Here is a 21,983-nt window from a genome sequence, read left to right on the forward strand (position 1 = left end):
AAGATATAAATTAAAAATTACAAGAAAAAAATTCTGAATCGTCAGATATAAACTCAGAATTGCAAGATATAAATTGCAAAGTGTGAGAAAAAAATCTGAATTGTCAGATATGAACTTAGAATTACGAAATAAAAATTGCAGTGTGAGAAAAAAAATCTGAATTGCGAGATATAAATTTAGAATTACAAGAAAAAATCTGAATTGTCAGATATAAACTCAGAATTGCAAGATGTAAACTTGCAAATGCAAATTATAAACAGAAAAGTCTGAGGGAAAAAAAATCTTAATTACAAGAAAAAAATCTGAATTGCAAGATAAATTTAGAAAAGAAAACATTTGAATTGTAAGATATAAACTCTAGATTTATGACATATAAACTCACAATCCTTTGAAAAATAGTCTGAATCAGAATATAAAAAATGTAAGTTAAAAAAGTCGCAATAACCTTTTAAATTTTGTTTTATTTTGTAGCAGAAATAAGCTTCCATAAATATGAGAGCGTCTCACATTGTGGCATTAGAAATGTAAAAACATAAGGCTTCAGAGTCTATGCCTTCAGCGGATAGTCATTATTTGTACTTTGTACTAAGTAGTTACCACAATCCCTTCAAAACAGGGTGAGCACGTTAAAAGTGTTTGTTTTTGTCTTTTTCATACATAAATACTCCTTACAAAACATAGCAAACCAGAGCAAAACAAACAAATTGGCACCGGTCACTTGTGACAGTGTACTATAAAAATAGTTCCTTCTTTTTCCTGGTGCCTGATTAAAGCAAACACAGGCATACCAAGAGACCAAATCCCAGACCGAGAGGATAAGTACAACTGAATCATCCAGCATCAACATATTTCTTTTTTACTTTCCTTCCTTTTAGCTCTTTCAAAATGTGCTTTGAACACTTTCTTTAAAGTTTACAGTATCATACAAAAAGTGCACTCGGCTAACTGATGCGTGCGTTCTGCCGAGAGAGAGACTTGTGCTTGTGTCTTCAGTTTGACCTGTGTGTTTGGGTTGTTTCGGTGTGTGTGTGGCTTTAAGCCCTTTCTCTGTGCTTCAGACGAGCTGTTTGACAGCTTGAGGACGTTCTGTGACCTTCAACATGTCAGCCAAGGTGTTTGTGTTTTCTTGTGTTTCTTCAAATGTCTCTCTCTATACTGTGTGTGTGTGTCGTTCAGTCCTACTACAGCGAGTCACTGGTCTCCAGGCCCAGCCTGGTCATGTCGGAGTGGGAAGGATCATTGTCCTCGTCCTCGTCCTCTTCATCCTCCTCCTCCTCGCTGTGACCTCCCATCATGACCTGCTGCATGGCCAGCGTAGCTCCATCTGATGAGAGCGTCTGGAGGCCGTCCTCACCCACACCGACTGTTACCATAGTACCTGAGTATGACAAACACAACGCTTCGAATCTTGAGAAAACTGATAAACATAGGCAATTCAATTACAACACTTAATCATTATTTTTGCAAATAACATGAGTTATTAATAGTGCTGTTAAACGATTAATCGCATCCATTCATATAAAATTAATATAAACATATACATGTAAATTAATGTATATATTTTCAAAATATATACTGCATTTGAGTGTATTTATATGTACATAATAAATATACACATATACTATGTAAACAAAAACTTTAATTTTGGATGCGATTAGTCTCGGTTATTAATCATCAATTATTAACACATTAAAGGTACAATTTGTAAGATATTTGCAGTAAAATATCAAAAATATATATATTTTAAGTGTTATATATTTTGTTCAGCTGGTTTCTAACAATATCTCTAATGTTTTCAACTACTTGTAAATCATGAGAAAAGTCCCATTCTAAACAGTGACACGGGGCAGTGCAGTCGCATGTCAATGACGTTAGTTACCCTTTGTTACTGCCTTTACTGACGTAGAAACCACATGACAACAGTGTCGTGGACAAATGCGGAAGTAGTGTCTAGCATCCAGCAAACCACTAGCTTGCTTCAAGCAGTTCCTTATTTACTTCTTGCACGTTTTATGGTGGATTGTGTTACTTATTTATGGAACATAATAACTGTTTACCGTCTGCCGCTGGTTCTGTCGACAAGGACAGCTCCCGTAAACGTAAGAGTACGGGCCAACCAAACGACCCAAGAAGAGGGCATACACGCCAAACGTGGAGCATCGCGTCTCTAGATCCGCGCAATAGTGTTGCACGGTGCACCGATACTTCAAAAGTATCGCTATTCTCGGAAATTAAAAACGTCACGATTCCTAAATTTATTAGTATCGATACTTCAAAGAATGACTGCATTCCAGATTTGTAAGAGACGTATTTCATGTTGGTGTGTGCAACGCACGCTTCCAGTGTCTCCCTATGGACGTCTGTGTTTTTTCTCCTCACGCACGCAGCAAAAAAGCACTACAGCGATTTGTTTGGTAAGACAGTTCATATATAATATTCACATTAATTGGAGATTAAACATGGAGTTATGTTCTGTATGCTAAATATGAGCGTATCTGCACAGCTCCTATAACTGCGCTTTGTATCTGCTGACTGCTGATCGAGATTTACATGCTTGGCTCACTGACCCTGTAAACTCATTCATTTCATTCACGAACGAGATGTATCAGTTCATTCGACTCGTTCACGAATGAGAAGATCACTCGATCTCGTTCAGTGCAAGAAATATGAGTCTAGTAGCAACGTATCTTCCGTGATGTCCCCGATGTGCGGGTCGGGGTGGGTAAAGAAATGTTACTTTATTTGCGGGCTGGGGCGGGCCAAATAATCACATAAAAGCAGGACCCGCGGGTTGGAAAAAAACCCGACCCGCGCATCACTAGGCTGCATGTGCGAGCACAAATGATACTGTGGCCGCCGGTCCACGACTGGTAGAAAAAGATGACGCTCATTAAAGCTCACTGGCTGAGTTTTCTCCTCTGAAAGAAAAAAGGTTGCACAACTGACAGAATAAGTTACAATATCTGAGATATTGCTGATAATTTTTTTTTGTTGTTGTTTTTTATTTGAATGCCATTGCTTAAATTGATATTATTTATCTTTTGACATTTAATCTTCTGACTTCAGAAACATAATCGCTAATATAATTGCTGTTCATATTTTTATTCCAAGTTCAGAATCAAGATAAATTTATTACTCTTATGTTTCTTATGATAACTGAGATAATGCTGCTAAATTTATTCTTTCTTTACCTTGAATGTCATTGCTCTATTTAATTTTTTTATATTTTCATTTTTCATTTTTTGTTCAAATGTTTATTATATCTGCTGTTCATATGTTCATTTATTAGTGTGTTATATGATTAGAATGTTGTCCCGGTTTTAAAGTAAAGCACAGCAATGATAGTTGAGAGTGTATTTTCCCTTTTCAGGAAAAGTATCGAAAAAGTATCGAATTCGCAATTCTTGACTAGGTATCGGTATCGAAACAATAATTTTGGTATCGTGACAACACTACCGCGCAAGGACACGTCTGATCCATAGTCTGATCGCGTCTTTGCATTGACTTTGTATGTAATCTACTCGTGCAAATCGTTGAACTCGCGTTTGCTATGTATGCCCAATTATTGTGTTTGAATGTACACGAGTGTATATATTTGTTGAACAAGTGGTAATCGTTTTCATATCATCTGACTAAACAGTAATCAATTAATTTGATAATTTACTGTCAAACTATATTTGCTGTATTGTTGGGTAGAAGACAACAAATCCCATCATTCCACGCTCCTTCTTAGCGTCATCAAACCACGCGATTGTTATTGTTTTGGTAGTGTGCCCTCTAGTGGCATTGATCCATACACACTGTATCAGTAAATATTTATATATGTATTATATTCAATTAAAATGTTTTTACCTAAAGAAACATTACAAATTCAATTATTATTCAGTTGAATTAAGAAATTATTCTTCCATAAATGTCGTAACATATTTATGTATTCAATTATAAATTAATTAACCAGATAACAAAATAAGAACTAAAATGATTTTTAAACAAGAATTGTTAAATTAAGATACAAAATTATTATTACATACAAATAATTACAAAAATAAAAAAATTATGCATCCATAATTTATTTTCATATTTTATGTTATATATATTTTTTTCTGCATATTTCTACATGGTGGTCACACCACATGACAAAATTGTTTTGTTAAAATATTATTTTACTACTTCTAATATTATTTTGGTTATTTTTAATAAGAAGTCATTCTGTGTCTAAATTGCTTTTCAATGTATTTTGTCAAGCATTACATTATCAGAGCAACCATACAGCAGTGTGCTATAAACCAGTCAGAACACCACAGAAACCACACAGCAATCCCCTGGCAATCATCCTATCAAAAACTAAACTCATGGGCCGTACCGTCTTCCATGGTGACCTGTTGCTGGGACACAGAGGAGGCGAGGGAGTTGGGCCAGAAGCGTTGTAGGGGGCGCGTTTGGGGGGTCTTCTTTTTGCTCTTGGGTGTGTCCGAGGAGCTGGCGTCCAGCATGGGCTGAAGAATCCGTCGGCGTGCATTAATAAACCTGCAGACATCGAGTCAGTCAGAGGTGATCCAGACGACTACACTGACCTGCATACAGTATGAATCAACTTCTGAAAACTCACCAGTTGTTAACCTGCAGCAGGGTGAGGTTGGTCTGCAGGGCGATCTGTTTCTTCTCATCTTCTGTAGGGTAAGGGTGCTGGCAGGGGACAGAAATAATTCTCTCTATAGGTTAGTGTCTCTATAGGTTAACTTTGTCTTTCTCCGCTTCATTTGAACAATGTGTCTCTGTGGGCCGATTGTCTGAACAGACGCCTGACAGAAAACCTCCAGCGATCAGCGCTCTCTCCATACACTTAGTCACATGAGCAGAAGCTATTTGTGAGAGTGAGTGCTTCTGGAGCCAGTCATCAACACATAACAGCTCACTTAATTCATCTATACATTTCTGTTTTCATTTCTTAATTCATCTAGACATCAATTCATTTTTCTCAGAGTAGCTCTGTGGTCTGATAAGAAATAGTTTTTCATTTTATTTCAGCACTACAACTTAAATCATTTTCAATTAAATTAAGATATGTAATAAAGATTATTCAATTAAAATACTTAAAATATTTACAAAGAACAAAAATTTTACAGTTAAAAAAATCTTGATCTTTTTGGCATCATAGGAAAGTTTTGTTTAATATGGACTGCTGGTTAAAAGTTTAGGGTCAGTATTTAAAAAAAAAAAAAAAAAAAAAAAAAAATATATATATATATATATATATATATATATATATATATATACACACACACACACACACACACACATATACATATATATACACACTTAACCAAAAGTGAAATTAAAAGCTTTTATGTTTTTTGATATTCTTAACTTAATTCTTCAAAGGATCCTGAAAAATTTTTTTTTTTACGATAATGACATGTTTCTTGAGCAGCAAATCAGCATTTCATGTGACACTGAAGACTGGAGTAATGATGCTGGAAATTTAGCTTTGCATCACAGAAATAAATGAACTTTTACAATATATTCAAACGGAAAACCTGTGTTTTCATTTGTAATAACATTTCACAATTTTACAGTTTTTACTTTATTTTCTTTTAAACACATATCACCTTAGAGTGCATAAGAGCCTTATTTCAAAAACAAAAAAATCTTAGCAAACAAAACTTAAATGCTAATATACATCCATTATATACCTACTTTGATTTTTTATTATTATTTGCCATTATAATCATTAATAATAAAATAGAATAATTATTATTACTGATAACAGCAGACCAATCATATTATGACTTTACCATAAAATATTCCTATTATATATTACTTTTACTACCCCAATCCAGTTCCACTGTCAACTTATATCCAGCACATTTGAGATATTGGCTGTACTGTATTTTTCTCTGAAGTCAACATGAAATGCAGTTTTTAACCCATTTATTTTTATTTTTTTTAAATGAGTGGCTGAGGTTAAAAGAATAAGAGAACTCTTTGTGATCAAACACTCTTTCAGTTAACACTATTAAACAGTGAAGGACAGAAAACACTTACACCGATGTGCTGGAAGAGCCAGGAACGCATGACATTGGTGGCGTGTTTGGGAAGGATCCCTCTCTTGGCCTTAGACGAATTGTCCTCCTGACAGAAAAAGTTTAGATCCTGGTTCAACTGCAGCTGAAGCTGTGGGAAATAAAGGCATGGCTGTCAGGAGCGTGTGTGTGTGTGTGTGTGTGTGTTTGCTAATGCATAACAGATTATGAAGATGTGCTGCTGAATATGAACAGAGCGTGTTTGTTGGCGGCGTCTCACCTGTGAGTTCTGGATGCGTATTGTTCCAGGTGACAGCGTCTGTGTGACCACCTGCCCCTGTGGAGTAACAACTGTAACAGGCTGATACACCGTCCCACCTGGGTTTAAACAAACAAACACAGAGTCAATATACGATGAAATGAGAGAACGAGGAAGAAAACCGAATCAGAAAGCAGGAGGAAAACACTCAACAAACCTGTGACCACCTGTGTGGGGTTTACGGCTGTGACAGTAACGTTGCCTTGCTGTAAAGCCGACGCTGGCACCACAATACCTTGAGGACTCATGGCTCCAGAGAACGAGCTCGGCGGCTGTGAGGAGAACGTGTGCAGAGCGGTTATTTCCTGAGCGGAGCTAATGGAGACAGAGTGTTTTCGAGTGTACCTGTGTGTGTGTTGGGGAGTAGGGACTTCCTGGCTCTCCGCTGAGCAGCGTCTCGCTGTTCATCTTGGTCTTGAGGCAGGCGATGTAGCGGCTGCAGAAATCTTTACACAGGTCATTCACCTTCTCCAGCTCCAGCAGGTGAATCCGTAACACCTGGATGGCCTTCACCATCTGAAAGCACAGTACAGTCATCAACTGAACTTACTGAACTGTTACAGGCCGGCACGGGCATTAAAATGAATCCAGCCCACTGTATGCTGTATCCACTTCCTCACCAATCATGCAGATTTAGATGGATGCTCAAATGCATGTGTTACAATTTTAATATTTATTATTATAATGTTTTAGATCCTCATGTTTGGTAGCTGATTAGGCTGATTAGGCCATTGAGTATAAATACTGAAGTTATGGCTAATACATTAAGGGTAATGAGAGCTAATAACTAAAACTAGCTGTTTTAGATGCTATACAGTGAACTGAAACATGGCTACAATTTAAAGCATAAAAATAGAAGTTAATTTTGAAATTTTCTAAAGATTACATTAAAGTGTTATTTAATTATTGGTGTTTTTAAAGTGGGTGTTAGAAAAAATAGCATGCACAGTTATAAATCCATATCAACTGATGCTGTTTCAATTCTATATCATGCATTACTGAATGCACACTGCTGATCAAGTTTGGGGTCAGAATTTTTTATTTTTTTTTAAATTAAGAGTTATATTCAGCAATAGATAATTTATAATGTTACGGCTGGTACATTTACAAAAGATTCCTTCATCAAGTAAATTGTGTTTAATTAAATTACATACATTATTACTTATTAGGTTAATATATTAGAATAAATTATTAACAAAGAACAATGTTCTAAATTCTTTGTGTTTTATTTACACTACTATACAAAAGGCTGGGATCAGGAAAATGGTTTTATTTCTGCGACAAATGAATAATTTCAGAAAGGATACATTAAATTGACCAGACTCTTTGTCAAAAGTATTTCTGTTTTTAAATAAATGCTGTAATTCCATTCATCAAAGAATTCCAGAAAACAAGTGTCATGCATACAAAAATATTAAGCAGCGACTGTTTTGAACACTGATAATAATAAACGTTTCTTGAGCAGCGATTCAGCATATCAAAATGATTTCTGAAGAATCGTGAGACACCGGAGACTGCAAATCTCAACACATATTCAACTAGAAATTTTTTTTATTTACATTGTGTTATTCTATCAAAAATGCAGCATTGATCAGCATGATTTTATACATTTAAAAAAAAAAAAAAGTTAACACTAGTGTAAACACCAATAACCTAGATTCATACCAGATTGTCCAAATCGGGGTCCTCACTGAAGAAAGCCTTGCCTTCTTTCTCCTGGTTTCGCACGAAGTTCTCGATATCCACATCGAAGCTGGCCGAGGTCACGCACTCCGAGCTCTGAGTCGATTGCTCGCATTTCTCAAAGAGCAGCGCCAGCAGGGGGAACAAGGGGTGTCTGACAGTCAACAAACACATCATTTACACACCAAACCACAAACACACAGTTAACCACAATTCTTCAAAAACAAGACAAAAGAAAAGAAGCTACCTGTAAATGGCTGTCTTGTAGACCTCCATAGGAGTCTGTGGCTCAGACGGTGCTGAGCTGCTCTCCTCTTCCTCCAAACTCTCCTCCGCTTGTCCCGCCGTCTGCTCTCCCATTTGCATCTGCACGGGACAGAGAGGCAGAGAATGAAGATGTATGAGGTATGTGGAAGTGAGCAGTGTCAGCTGGCATGTCTGCGGGCCGCTCTGAGAAACACAGCTCTCTGTCACAGACCCTGAGGGCTGACATGGGGTTTCAAAGCACCATTTCACACAAAGGGGCTTCTCTCTCAGTCCTTAGACTACTCCATCTTCTTCTGTCAGATTTAGAAAGCTTTCACAGATTTAACAGTGGTTTTTCACATTAGTTTCAGACTATTTAGCAGAAAAACAGTGTGAATACAGAAATACCAGCACATTGAGGTGACTTAACATGCAAGATATGCAGATGTCTTGTGTAATAATCTATTTGGACATTAAAATATATACAGCAAGCTAAAAACCCACAGTTCTTTTGGTTTCTTTTCTCATTCATACAGTTTTTTCTTTGTACTTTATAGTTGGCACAGGCCCACATGATTGAGTGCATGTGACGGAGCGCAACAATAGTGTTGATTGAAAAGGGGGAAATGTTAAAAATATTTCACGACTGCTGGAAAATCTCGGGTTAGTCTCGAGTCTCTCTATCTCTCCATCCGATGCCGCAGAGATCAAACTTCCCAGAATTCACAAGACATGAATCTCAGATTGGGAGATGTCATACTTGCATGCTTATAAAGCATTTATTGAATTTATAGTACAATATAAAGATGACAGATTGTTGCTTTTTTTAAAAGGGCAATTAAACACACTTTTATATCTTTGGCAACACAAACCTGCTCAGCCTCTTGGTAACCCTCCATGGACACCGATGGGGATGTCATCATAGTTACTGTTGCTGTGGACAACACTTGAGCATCCTATAAAGCTGATCTTCAGCTCCACTGAACTGACAGTCACAAAAAAGACAAAGATTTATGTTAAAAACTGCAAAAAGAATAAACACACACACACACACACACACACACTTACTATGTATATGCATATTTATTTATTTATTTCTGCTCATTTCATAACTTCATTACTAACTCTTTACTCTTCTCTTTTTACTATTACCTTAAAATGTTTAACTTATTGTTATTATTATCATTAACCGTATTTTTCCAGTGCACAAAGACAAATTCCTTCTCCATGTATACCCACAGTACTTGGCAATACAGCTGATTCTGATGCTGTAATGTATAAGGGCCATATAGAAGTTTATTTACATGCAAATATAGGTCAGGTCAATTAATCAATATTTATTTTTTGTATTTGAACGTTACAACCAACCGTGCACGATTATGAAAATGACTGAATAAGTAACATTTTGTTGTCATTTTTTTTATTTATTTATTATTAAATCATCACAGTAAATAGTTTGTAAAATAACATTTTACATTTCATTTCAAACAATCATACACACACACACACACACACACACACATACACACATATATATATATATATATATATATATATATATATATATATATAAAAGAAAATATATATATATATATATAAATAAATATATATATATAAATATATATATTAATATATATATATATATATATCAACATTATACATGTAATGAATCACCTTGCTCTACAAACACCTGTATCGTTTAAAAACGCAAATCAGTTTCTATTGTATTTTCTTCTGCATGCGCTGCCGTGAATCAAAACTTTGTACTTTACATGCAAGTGAGAAAACGACGCATAAAGTATTGTTTGATTTGATGTATTAACATTCATTTGCTTCAAAACTGAACTTATTCGCTAAACGTGATGCAGTGCTCTCTGCAAACCCGAATATAAATAGTAACATCGCCGTGATGTAATCTGTACTGCAACATGACTTCAGTGAGCTTTGAATGGGCTTGGAACAACTGCAAATATCGATTTGCTTGTCAACCACTATATTCCCGTAATGTGGTTTTATATCTCCGTCATGGTTTATTTCTTTCTTCAGCCCCAGATGACTGTATCTCATCCTCTCTATTACTGTAGGCGCCATGTTTGTAGACGGAGTCCCTGTTCAAACCCATTGCTTAATTGTTCAGATCTATACAGCGTTTTATTGAAACGTTAGACACCCATGAGAACCGCGGGGGAAATTAATATACAATTAAACTGCATAACCTTCGTCACATTGCAAAAACACAAACCGCCTTGACTTTTCGCTCACTTATTAAAAACATCGTTTTTATTAAAAACTCTGTCTCTTTAAATATAATAAAAAGCCTGCCCATAATCGCCTATCAATCAATCTAAGGGACATCGGGCTCTCCCTCCCCACTAGTGCCGCCGCCATTCGCACTTCTACAAAAGATCATAAAAAAAGAGCTGGGCCTTGACTGCGAGTCGAGCCAGAAAATCTCCCGAAACCGCCGTCCAAACATCCGATTTCAGCCCAAAACCGTCCAGACCGCGCGCCTCCCACGGAAGCGCCGAGTGCTTCTTCAGCGCGCGGCCCAGATCGCTTGATTGATAGGGAGTCGGAAAAGAAGATTTTGAGTGACAGCTTACCTTCGTGCCAATCTTCGTCACAATGACAAGCGGCTGCAGCAATCGGGACCCGCTGCTCTTGCATGTCGTCACAGCGTAACGGCACGCAGGCAACTTTGCTCATGAATATTTATGAGGTGGGAGGAGACATTCCAGCATAGAGGAAAAGCGCTCGCCCCCTGAGACTTCTGTCTGTAGGGGCAATGTTGCATGCATATTATTACAAAAGAGAGTTTGCACGGTACTCGGTTGATTTTTAAACGGTCATTCAGAGCGTTAAATAAAAGAAAATAAATAAAGCAGTGTGAAAATATTAAAGTTCCAACTACTTTATTTTTTTTGCTTTCCCTTTCTTGTTTTTTTTTTTGTAACAACAAATAATTCAGCTATTTATAAACTGACGTACTTTAATGGCATGCTTCTGAGAGCTTTTCATTTTGAGCTGCTTTCATCCATTTCAGGCTCTTAAAAAAAATAAGTTAATCTGAACTTTTATAATCATTCTAAATGCGCAACAAAAATGGGGTGACTCAAACAGAGCAAAGGCAAAAATATATAAACCCACCAGAGAACTTAAATTCTGGGAATTCAGTTAAGTCTCCGCCCCCATAGAGTCTCTGGAGTTTGTTTAGCTCTTCACTGAAAGCTTTCTCATATTCTGGTCCAGCATCTACAGGGCCACCAGAGGCTCTATGGACAACACAGAGGGTTATTAAACATATATGAGAAGTTTGATATATATTGGAGTGCATGGCATGTTGTAATGTTATTTGATTTATGTAGTATATACAGTACTGGCTCTTTGTGGAATATTCCCTTATCTTCTCGAGAAAGAGTTTCTGTATTGGATCCAGCTGTGCTGCAGATGTGAGAGAAATCCGTTAGTTGTTACACATAAATATGCAATTCTGAAATGTCAATATCAGCCAGAATGCTTTCACTATGTGCTTTGATAATAATATTCAGATTAGAATTCTACTGCACTGCATGTGTAAAAAAAAATATATATATATATATATATTATTTTTATATACATATTTAGGCCTACCTTCCAATTAATTTGAACATCACAGTAAAAGTATTTGCATTATGAAAAGCAAAAAAGAAAAAAAAACGATCCATAATAAAGGATGTCAAGAGACAGACATCAGTCCACCCTCTTGTGGTAAAGATCAGAAAGCTTTTGAACTTTAAAAATGAGTAAAACTAAAGTCCTTTTAGGGTTAGGACTAACATGACACGAAACAAACCATAAATAAAAATGAAAGATTTATACATGAGTCTGTTGCACTATAAAAACGAATGCAAAGTAATTATGCAAGTAAATGTATATCAACAGTGAATTATGCATTTCTGAAAATTGCATAGAGCTTGTGAATTTTAACTTTATGATATGACATTTGCAACATCTTGGAGTAATGTCCCACAAATAATTGTAAACAGAAAATAGGTAGGGTGCATAAACAACAACAAAATATTCCTATTTTTTTTTATAAGATTTATGCAGGTATTGAATGCAGGAAGCGTGAAACGTACCCTCAGTTAACTCTTCAGTTGTCTCTTCCTCTAGAACCTCGGTTTGCACTAGAACTGTGTCCGTTAGATTGATAGATCTTTGAGCATCGCCAAACATTTCTGACATACTGTAGCATCTACAGCTTTACCAAGAGAGGCTGATGTGGTCTCAACAACAGGAAGATATGTAGATGATTGAGGTAAAGAGATGATGCTAGAGACTTGAATGGCTTCTTCATGACAAACTTCTCCAAGGGTTGGAACTTCACCTGAGGCAACAGCCACAGCTTCAGCACTGGAAATATCTAGTATGGAGTTAGCTGTGCCATCTGTAAAGACACACGTGCATGAGTGATGCTCACTTGGCCAGAAGATGGTTTGTCTGATTTGACTTTTGAAGACCAAGTGGGAGCTAGAAAGTCTTGAAATTGAGTGGATTGAGGCTGTGAGGAGTTTACCAAATGACCGTTCTTATGTGCAGATGAAACTTCAGGAGATGTCATCCCTTTGGAAGTCAAAGTGCAATAAAAATCAAAATAACTTCTACTATATCTGATAGGCTTCTTTACATTATTGGCTTTGGTGCAGAGAGGTGTCAGTGGGGGAACGTTCTTTTGAATCCAACTATCCAGCCAAAGGAACTGAATTAAAGATCCACAAAGTTATTTTAATTAAATTCACACCTAATACTACGATTAGCTGACATCTGAACAAGACATTTGTAAAGAAATGGACAAAGCTCTACTTATTCTTGTAATAAGAGGGTCATTTCCGCACTTTTCCATTAATCTGAGACTTTTGGATTACAATTAGGCATTTTTTTAACATTATCGCAAACATCCCAAAGAATGATGGAAGAGTAAACATTTACTTATGGACAGGGAGGTTTACTCTCAATAAAATCAAGATGCAACATTTGTACACAATATTCGTGACAATATATAAGGCTTTGCGTTAATAAAGTGTTTTTAGCCTTACTGTTGCTCTCTTTCGACTCATCTACCGTGTTTTTTTCATAGACACCGCTTGTTTACAAATCAGAACTTACTGTTCAATGGTCGTTAAAATTGGATTCAAAGGTGCTCATTTAAAAACGCATATATAGCTAGACGAAAAAAACAGGACTACTGTGCAATAAGGAAAAAAACATGCACAAGGATAATTCATTTTTTTAATTGTTCAGTGAAGTTTAAAGACTGTTGTGTAATCTTACTGACACGCCTCCTGAGAGAGAAATTTTAATCGGTGCAAATCGAGATTTTACTATCTTTCTCTGCCTTTGAGAAAACGGAAGCTCAAACGGTTTGATCTGGAATCTCCTCTTTGTGACGTTGTAAAGAGAAATGTTACCTCCCCTTTCTCTGCTTTGCCCGCCCAAATATTTACATATAATTCAGTCGCAATGTCAGGACAGGCGTTACAAACAGACTTTTATGATATGGATTCGACAGCACCGCCACAAACAGTGAGTAACAGTGTTCATTAATGCCTGATCTGTGATCAGTGATTTCTGATGTGTAGCTAATTATTCAAGTTCACACAGACTTTCTTTCTAAATCGTTTAATACTGTTTATGCATCAGTGAATCAAGCCAGTGACTAAACGATCAACTTCACGTTGTTTCTCTTAGTAGCATGAAACAAATCTGTTATTTAAATTGTGATTTAACTACAGAGAGCGATTAAAGAACGCTCCCTTTTTTCGGAGCTCTCACACATCGTGAGTATATCTGCACTCTTGCCTAAACTGCCGTTACAATGAATGACGCTGTTATGCTGCACAACGGAGCTCTTACTGTATTCATGTGGTGTATTCATGTGTTTGCTGTTAGTTGTGGTGAAAGCATTTTGTGAGAGAAAACGTGTTGCAATAATGACGAGATCACTGCATCCACGCGATAAACAGACTCTGTCTACTCAATGCTCATCACTGCAGCCTTTCATGTGATGGGAAAAGATCGAAAAAATAATTATATAATCAACAAATCCACGATTCGTTCATCTCGACAGCTGTAGTATTTGAGAGGGTTCCACATGTAATACGCATTTCAAATGCAAAGATGTCAGCCAATCACAACAGTTGTCGTTTACTCTGAGCCTCACAGCAGACACGCCCCTTCAAACAGAGCATTCAAGCCAGAGGGCAAATATCAGGATATAAAAATGCTTTTTATTTCTAAATTTTAAATGTAAAAATCATACTAACAATATAAGTACACCTAAGGAAACATTAAAAAGCATTTAAAGAAAAGGAAATAAGCCATGTCATGGGACCTTTAATTAACTGACGAAATGGCTTGCAAAAAAAAAAAAAAATTGCATTACATCTTGGTCCAATTGAGTTTTATTTTCAACATTAAGACAACACCACTGCTTCTACATTGATAACAATACGCTGTCATCAACATATTTACTTCTCAGTTTGTAATATATTATACTCCATTCAAAGTTTTAAACATAGACACATATATTACTGTTCAATGGGGCTTTGCTCATAAAAAAAATAATGAAGGTATGGGCAAAACTTCTGGCCTGAAATGTACAGTGTGCGTGATGAGAAATGAGGGAAGGAGAGAAAGAAAAGAGGGGATAAAAGAGAGGAAAAAAGAAAAGATGTGTGACCACGACCCCTTGCATTGTCTGGAATATTCTTTTAGATGAGGTTTGGGGAAAGTGAACCAGTAGAAAGCATTAAAAGCACTAAGAATCACTCTTTCTCATATATACACACATAGAAAAACCAAGTGGAATAACTTGCTGGCCCAACAATAGCTGTTTTCCTTGATCACTCTGGCGTCTCACTAGCACAGCAGTGGAATATTAATGTGTGTTTTGCATCTAGACAGGAAAACACACAAATTCAACATATTTCATAATCTGTAAAAACAGTGCACTCTTTCTAAGACATATCTGAAGACGTTTGCAGCAAATATGGGTGAAGATTGATCCCTTTTGCTCACTGGTTCATTGTTTCAGCATCATTTCTACACGCAATTCCAAACCTTTAACACTACGAACCATTTTGCCATTTTTCTGCAAATAAACAACAAAAAAGCAAATAAGAACACGGCTACAAAACATGAACTGACATCTCTTATTTTTACAAATATGACATAACCACAGCGTTGATCGCTAATGCCTAACAGCAACACAAGAATAAAAAAAAGTAACATACATAAATCAAAAACAAACTGAACTTATTAGTAATGCGGTATCAATTTTAAATAAAGTACATCAGGGAACTGAAGAACATAGATTTTTGTGGGGCCTTTTAGGGACATTTGATAAATGTGATTATTTATTGATTTATTTTATTGTAGTTTCTGCTAGGAAATGCTTCTGATCACCTTTAAAAAGCTGCTATGATATTTCAGTTGGCCTCTAAGATGTGTCCCGTTCTCAATAGCATAAAAATAAATAAAAGCTACAAAACAAAATAAAATGCTGAAAAACACAATTCATTGTTTATATTATACTAGTCTTTCCATGGAGCATTTGTGGCCGTATCTTTTCAAGACTTGCTGAAAATTTCCCTGAATATGCTCACGTTTAATGAACCCTCAAAAACAACATCAAGAACAAAAAAACATCTAGACTACATTCATTCAGTTGTTGAACGATCCCCAAACAACTTTCAGTTAAAACTGAACAGAAATAAATGAGTCGGTTGAAACTAGAGAGGCTTGCCAGCAAAACCTGGTTTTAGTTTTTAGTGTTATTGACTGAAATTATAGAATAAAATGTTGAAAAGCCAGTAGTAAGACTACTAGGATGAATCTCACAAAAACATCTAAAAATGTGAAATATTTCAGGACCATTCTATTTTATGATTCTCATTACTGTAATAGAACAGTTTTTTTTAAATTACAACGGTTTTTCATAAGTAAACCTGCATAAATTAAAAGCAGTACAACAAATATTACCAGCATGTATAAATACGCAATAATTTAAATAATATATCAGCATTAGTTTTTTCACATTACAGTTATGAGAATTCTATATATTTTTTGAATAATGCAAATAAGGTTTCATGAGATTCACCCCCAATGACGGATTTCACTGGAACGGCACTTCATTTGGAACGTGTCATCATTCTAGAATGAAAAGAATATTGTTTCAAATGGCACAACTGTTCCTGGGTCATTAGAGTGTTAAATACAACTACTGTATGTTTGACTCTTTAAGACTTACACAGCATCCTGAGACATCCTTCACATCGTTAGGGAACTGAAAGATTCCCTCTACAGTACATCCTTCATTTTCTCTCACACACTTGTCTTGAAAAGCTATCAAGGACAATAAAAATCCAGTCGGGATCACTGATTTAGACGGTTACAGCATTTTGCAGACTCACAAAGGCTTGTGCAAATACACACTTTCACACTCTGGGATTCATGATGCTGGGTGGAATGAGACTGTCACATTAGGCTGGTGGGCTTTCACCACGGAGGAGTAGTGGATATGGGGGGGGTCAAAAGGTCAGGCAAGACAACGTGGGTCAGGGTTCATCAAAGAGCTGAAGGTCCAGTCGCACCACAATCTCTCCTGTAGGGACTTCGTGTAGAAGCAGACGCTTGGTGATGGGCCCCTTAGAGCCCTGGTCCTTCTTGATGTCGGCCAGCCGAATCTCCGTCCTGCCCAAGAAATCTACAAAGACCAAGAGAGAGAAAGAAAAACTTGATGTGGTTACGATTATAAACTACCTTTCAACAATTTGGAGCCGGATTTTTAAAGGTTTAGGAAAAAAGTCTCTTATGCTTATCAAGGCTGCATTTTTTTTTAATCAAAATACAGTATAAACAACAGTTATAATCTGAAATGTTTTTACAAATTTAAAATAACAGTTTCCATTATCAGTCTTAAAATCTAATTTATTATTGTAATGGCAAAGCTGATTGGCTAGCAGCCATTATTTGAAATATATTTTTTGTATGTACACACACACACACACACACACACAAAAAGTTTATTTGCAAAAACCGATAACTCTTTTTTTTTTACATTTTCAAAAATCATGTTTTTTATTGTAATCATGTATTTATTGTGTTTTATTGTTAGTTAGCTGTACTTTTTAGTTATTGTTACTTAACCCAATTGCAGTTTCATTGAGATTTATTGGAATTCACAAAAAAAAAAAAAAAAAAAAAAAAAAAACTATCTTGTTAAAAACGTAGTTGTCCATTTTTGCAAATAAACTCTTCATATATACTCTTCACATATATACTGCATTAAGATTTTTAATGTTCTTAAAGATTTTCTGTTTGAATATACTTTAAAATATAATTTATTCCCTTAATGCAATATAAATCTTTTGTAACAATATACACTACCATCTTTTCACCATAATTTAAAAATACTGTTTGGAAGAAATTAATAGTTTTGTACAGCAAGGTTGTGTCAAATCGATAAAAAGTGATAGTAAAGACTTACATTGTTAGAAAAGATTTATATTTTTTGAATAAATGCTGTTCTTTTTATCTTACTCTTCAAAGAATCCCTCCAAAAAAGTATCACATTTTCCAAAAAACTAAACTAAACTAAAAAATTAACAGCATAACTGATTTCAACATTTATACTAAATGATAATAAATCAGTATATTAGAAAGACTTCTGAAACATCACGTGACACTGAAGACTGAAGTAAAGATGGTGAAAATTCAGCTTTGCCATCACAGAAATAAATCCTATCTAAAAGTATATTAAAATCACTATTTACATTATTTTTATGATATAAATGCAATGCAGCCTTGTTAAGCAGATTAATTTTTTTTTATGTAAAGGTTCTAAATCTTACTGATCCCACACAGCAGCAAATATACATTCTGATACGTTTGATTAAATGTGAGAGCATACTGTACATACAGTACCCGAGTAAGTGAATGAGTATACTGACCGTCCGGGGAGAACTGATCCCTCTCGAACACAGTGATGCACAGCACATCCTGCTCCAGGTCTTTGATGAAGAACTGGCAGTTTGAGTTCCACTTCGGGTTCAGAGTGTCCTGCAGCGTCTTTGTGACGTGACACTGAGAGCCCATCGTCACCTCACAGTACGGGTTACTCTTCCCTGCACACAAACACACACACAATGGCCATTTATGACATGATCGATAAAATACTAAAATGCTTCTAACCTCATAAGCAGTATTCAGTCTTTACCATTTGAGCGGCAGGGCTTCAGCTCAATGCCTTCAACAATGTTCACCATCAGCCGCCCGATACCAGTGGCCCTCTGAGACCTCACTGCAAACATAACAGAAACACAAAACCAGTGCTTAGCAAACACTCAGAGCATTCACAGCTTTATTAAATCAGCGAGGGCTTTGTAAGGAAAGACGCGAGACAAACCTAAGTAGGCTTTCTCTCTCTTCTTCTTCTCCGTTTCAATGAAAAGCTCAGAAGCCGCTTTGATCTTCTGCACCCAAGCTGTCCTGCAGGATTGTCAAGATTATTATGAGCGTGTGTATTGTAGGTATCGATTGAAATAATACGCAAGAAATTGGAAAATACCGTTCATTGATGCTCTCAGCCCGAATAGTGTAGACTCTGTCAATGTGAGATATGTGGAATATGGGTTCATCTCCAGAAGGATCAGTGGGCAGCTTCACCAGCACCTCATTGAGAAAGATGGGCTGCAGAGGTCAGCGAGTCAGGTTAAAGGTCAAAAAATGAGTATTATATTAAAGGTCAAAAACGGATTGCAAAGAAACACGATTTCTAAGAATGTCTCACCGTTTTGTACATGCGATACTGCAGGTGGGATTTCGAACTGAAGACTTTGTCCATTCCAGACGAGCCCAGAGGTTTGATGATCTGCGTGAGGAGCAGGAAATCGTTAAACAGGAAGCCGTAAAGCTCCTTGTTGCTTTTGGCTTTGTAGAGTTTTCCACTGTGCAGGAACTTCCGAGGGCCCAGACAGTTTGTAACCGAGTTGAACACAAGTTGCTGTAAAAAGGGAGGAAATAAACTTTAGGTAACACTTCATTTTAAGGATCACTATTCTCACTATTAACGGTTTGCTAATTAGCATGCATATTACTAGCATATCGGCTCTTTATTAGTACTTATAAAAGCACATATTAATGCCTTATACTGTATGAGCATATTTTAGATTCCTTAATCCTACCCATACCCAAACTTAACAACTACCTTAATAACTATTAACAAGCAGCAAATTAGGAGTTTATTGAGGGAAAACTCAGTACAGAACAACCTTTATTGCAGAGGTTTAATCTATATTGTCATGAGAAAACAACTTGACAAATACACAGTATTGTTCAAAAGTCTGAGGTTCAGTCAAATTTTTATTTCTTTTTTTTTTTTTTTTTAAGAAAGAATGTTCATTGTTCAGAAGTGACAAAAGATTTTGATTCAAAACGAATGCTTTTCTTTTAAACATTCTATTCATCAAAGAATTCTTAAAAATGCTTCCACAGAAATGTTATTAGGCATATAACGGTTTTCAACAGTGATGATTTCTGAAAGATCATGTGACACTGAAGACTGCAGGAATGATGCTGAAAATTCAGATTTGCATCAAAGGAATGAATTACATTTGTACATTTCTATATTCTAATAGAAAATAGTTACATAGTTACATTGTAATAACATTCCACAATATTACTGTTTTTACTGTATTTTTGATTAAATAAATGCAGCTTTAGTAAGCAAAAGAGACCTTAAAATCATTCGAACTTCAAAGTTTTGAATGAATCTGTAGTTTAATGACAAATATTGCACCACACTTTCCTAGGTTTTTATGTTTTTTTTCTTGGTGCATATGAAAATGGTTTCTTAAAAGCTAATTAAATAGAATCCAGTGAAAACAAGTCTGTGGACTGTTTATGCACCAGGATTGTGTTATAGTACCTCTGACAGCCCCTCACACTGCACATGTGCCTGGATCCACTCCAGCCGGTCCGAGTTTTCTTTCTCTCGCACGCCTTCGTTGACCTGCGAGCACAGCTCTTCAGCCTTCTCCAGAGCCAGCCGCAGGTGACTGTGGTCCGGGTGGCTTTCTGGAGTGTTCTCTAAAATCTGTGCATGGATGGAGAAGAAACAAGAGACGATGGGTCCAGATACAAAAAGCCAAAAGGAAGTAAGTACAGATGGTGATGAATACATTGCTCCTTTATTTGCTTTTTAGCACATAGAGTTTAGTTTTCAGTGTGTCACTGGATCTTAATACAGTGGTTAGGAAATAGTTGATTATCAGCTTACGTTTTTAATGATGAGGGGGTATCGGGTGACTCTCTGCATGGGTTTGAGGAGGAAGCTGGATAGGGGCATTCCCTTACAGCGAGGGTCCATCGCCAACCGCTATGAAACATGCAAACATACATTAAGATTCTTCAAACATCAATCAATCAATTTCTTTAGCCCTTTATTCAATGCAGATTATACAATACAGATGATGAATTAACAACCAATTAGCATTATGGCTTTTCTTCAAACAATAAAAAATTGTTGTGAAAACTATTTAAAATGAATTGTTATTACAATTAAAATTTGTTACAATACCACACCAAAAACAGAACTGGGATATTTTAATAAAAAGCTTAACTAAGGCATAGTCTCACCTTAACGAACTCTTTGAATTCAGGCACCTCATCTGTTTTCTGCTGAATGAGGGTGGCGCCGTTGAGCTGACAGCTGCAGAAGCGGATGTACGGCTGCATGTGAGGAAGCTGAGCCGTCAGGATGTCACCAATCATCTTCACCGGCATGCGCTCACCCGACATCTTCTTCCTCACCCGCAACGCCCTGGAGACAGTCAGAGAGGCATTCTGGGTAAGCCACATAATGCTCATTATGTGGAGTTCCATCTGATCTATTCTTATAGTTGTCTTAACATCACTTTCATGAAGCTGTGAAAATTAAATGAGCTGGCATGCTGCATTACTTTAATACATACTGATGCCCTGCATTCTCATTAACAGCTTTAAAGAAGTTTCTATCGTAGAATAAATACAACTGGAGCTTAAACTGATGATGATGGAGTCAGGATTTCAATCAGAAGATGGCATACTTGAGCAGTTTAATGTTGCACATGATCAGCTCTTTCCAGTTGACAAAGATCATGGCTACCTCCTTCTCCGTCAACAATTCTGACTCCAGCAAAGGCTTCTGGAACGTCTGAAAACAAATATATATATATAATTGCTATTACAGCTAATATTCATTGGGTGAATATAATACAATATACAATATTTTGTCACCAAATATGGATTATATTAATGCATCACTGGCATCTTTTGAGTTTTACCTCAGTGACTAGCTGCAGGTCATTGACATAGTTCTCTTCTGTAACAATAAGTTCATGTATGTAACCCTGCCTCTTCCGTTCCACTGGGGTCAGCATGTCGAGCAGGTGGAGGTCGGCACACCCTGTGAAACACACAGACGTCATGCAGTCACATCTCATGCTTACATTAATACATTACAAAATGATTAATAAATCATTAGTACATTAATTCAGTTGTAATTCAAGCAGACAAAAATCAAGCACTTATAACAAACTTGTATTACTTTAATAAGAATAATACTGTAAATTAAAAGCTGAGTGTATTTTCTCTTTTTATTAAGCAAGCACTAAATCATGATTATTGCAAAACAA

General features: G+C 36.2%; 2 protein-coding genes across 2 annotated transcripts in view; both read right to left on the reverse strand.

Moving 5' to 3' along the window:
- Positions 1-441: 441 nt before the first annotated feature.
- Positions 442-10,960, reverse strand: LOC132143930 (homeobox protein PKNOX1-like). The gene is made up of 11 exons (XM_059554577.1): positions 10,875-10,960; positions 9,144-9,256; positions 8,273-8,391; positions 8,008-8,179; positions 6,688-6,858; positions 6,500-6,614; positions 6,304-6,401; positions 6,046-6,174; positions 4,610-4,686; positions 4,364-4,527; positions 442-1,378 (listed from the first exon to the last, which is right to left on the reverse strand). Exons 2-11 carry the CDS (start codon positions 9,192-9,194, stop codon positions 1,182-1,184), a joined length of 1,293 nt encoding a protein of 430 aa, XP_059410560.1. The 5' UTR covers positions 9,195-9,256; positions 10,875-10,960; the 3' UTR covers positions 442-1,181.
- Positions 10,961-14,693: 3,733 nt separating this feature from the next.
- LOC132143931 (intersectin-1-like) overlaps positions 14,694-21,983 on the reverse strand; it is a 47,989-nt gene continuing 40,699 nt past the window's right edge. The window contains exons 29-39 of the mRNA XM_059554578.1: positions 21,633-21,754; positions 21,396-21,502; positions 20,947-21,130; positions 20,588-20,686; positions 20,237-20,404; positions 19,100-19,312; positions 18,878-18,999; positions 18,716-18,798; positions 18,527-18,610; positions 18,261-18,434; positions 14,694-17,014 (exon numbers count right to left, since the gene is read on the reverse strand). Of these exons, the coding sequence (XP_059410561.1) occupies positions 16,866-17,014; positions 18,261-18,434; positions 18,527-18,610; positions 18,716-18,798; positions 18,878-18,999; positions 19,100-19,312; positions 20,237-20,404; positions 20,588-20,686; positions 20,947-21,130; positions 21,396-21,502; positions 21,633-21,754 (1,505 nt within the window). The 3' untranslated portion in view covers positions 14,694-16,865. The remainder of the gene's footprint in view (positions 17,015-18,260; positions 18,435-18,526; positions 18,611-18,715; positions 18,799-18,877; positions 19,000-19,099; positions 19,313-20,236; positions 20,405-20,587; positions 20,687-20,946; positions 21,131-21,395; positions 21,503-21,632; positions 21,755-21,983) is intronic.

The sequence above is a fragment of the Carassius carassius genome, chromosome 7 (assembly GCF_963082965.1).
Source record: "Carassius carassius chromosome 7, fCarCar2.1, whole genome shotgun sequence".
Lineage (NCBI taxonomy): Eukaryota > Metazoa > Chordata > Actinopteri > Cypriniformes > Cyprinidae > Carassius > Carassius carassius.

Bases quoted from the DNA above. Each gene is read 5' to 3' on its own strand.
- LOC132143930 (XM_059554577.1), bottom strand. From the start codon at position 9,194: ATGATGACATCCCCATCGGTGTCCATGGAGGGTTACCAAGAGGCTGAG. The intron at 6,859-8,007 runs GTATGAATCTAG...CTGTGCTTTCAG, and splicing joins ACCCCGATTTGGACAATCTG to ATGGTGAAGGCCATCCAGGT. The intron at 6,402-6,499 runs GTTTGTTGAGTG...GTTTAAACCCAG, and splicing joins CCCCACACAGGTGGTCACAG to GTGGGACGGTGTATCAGCCT.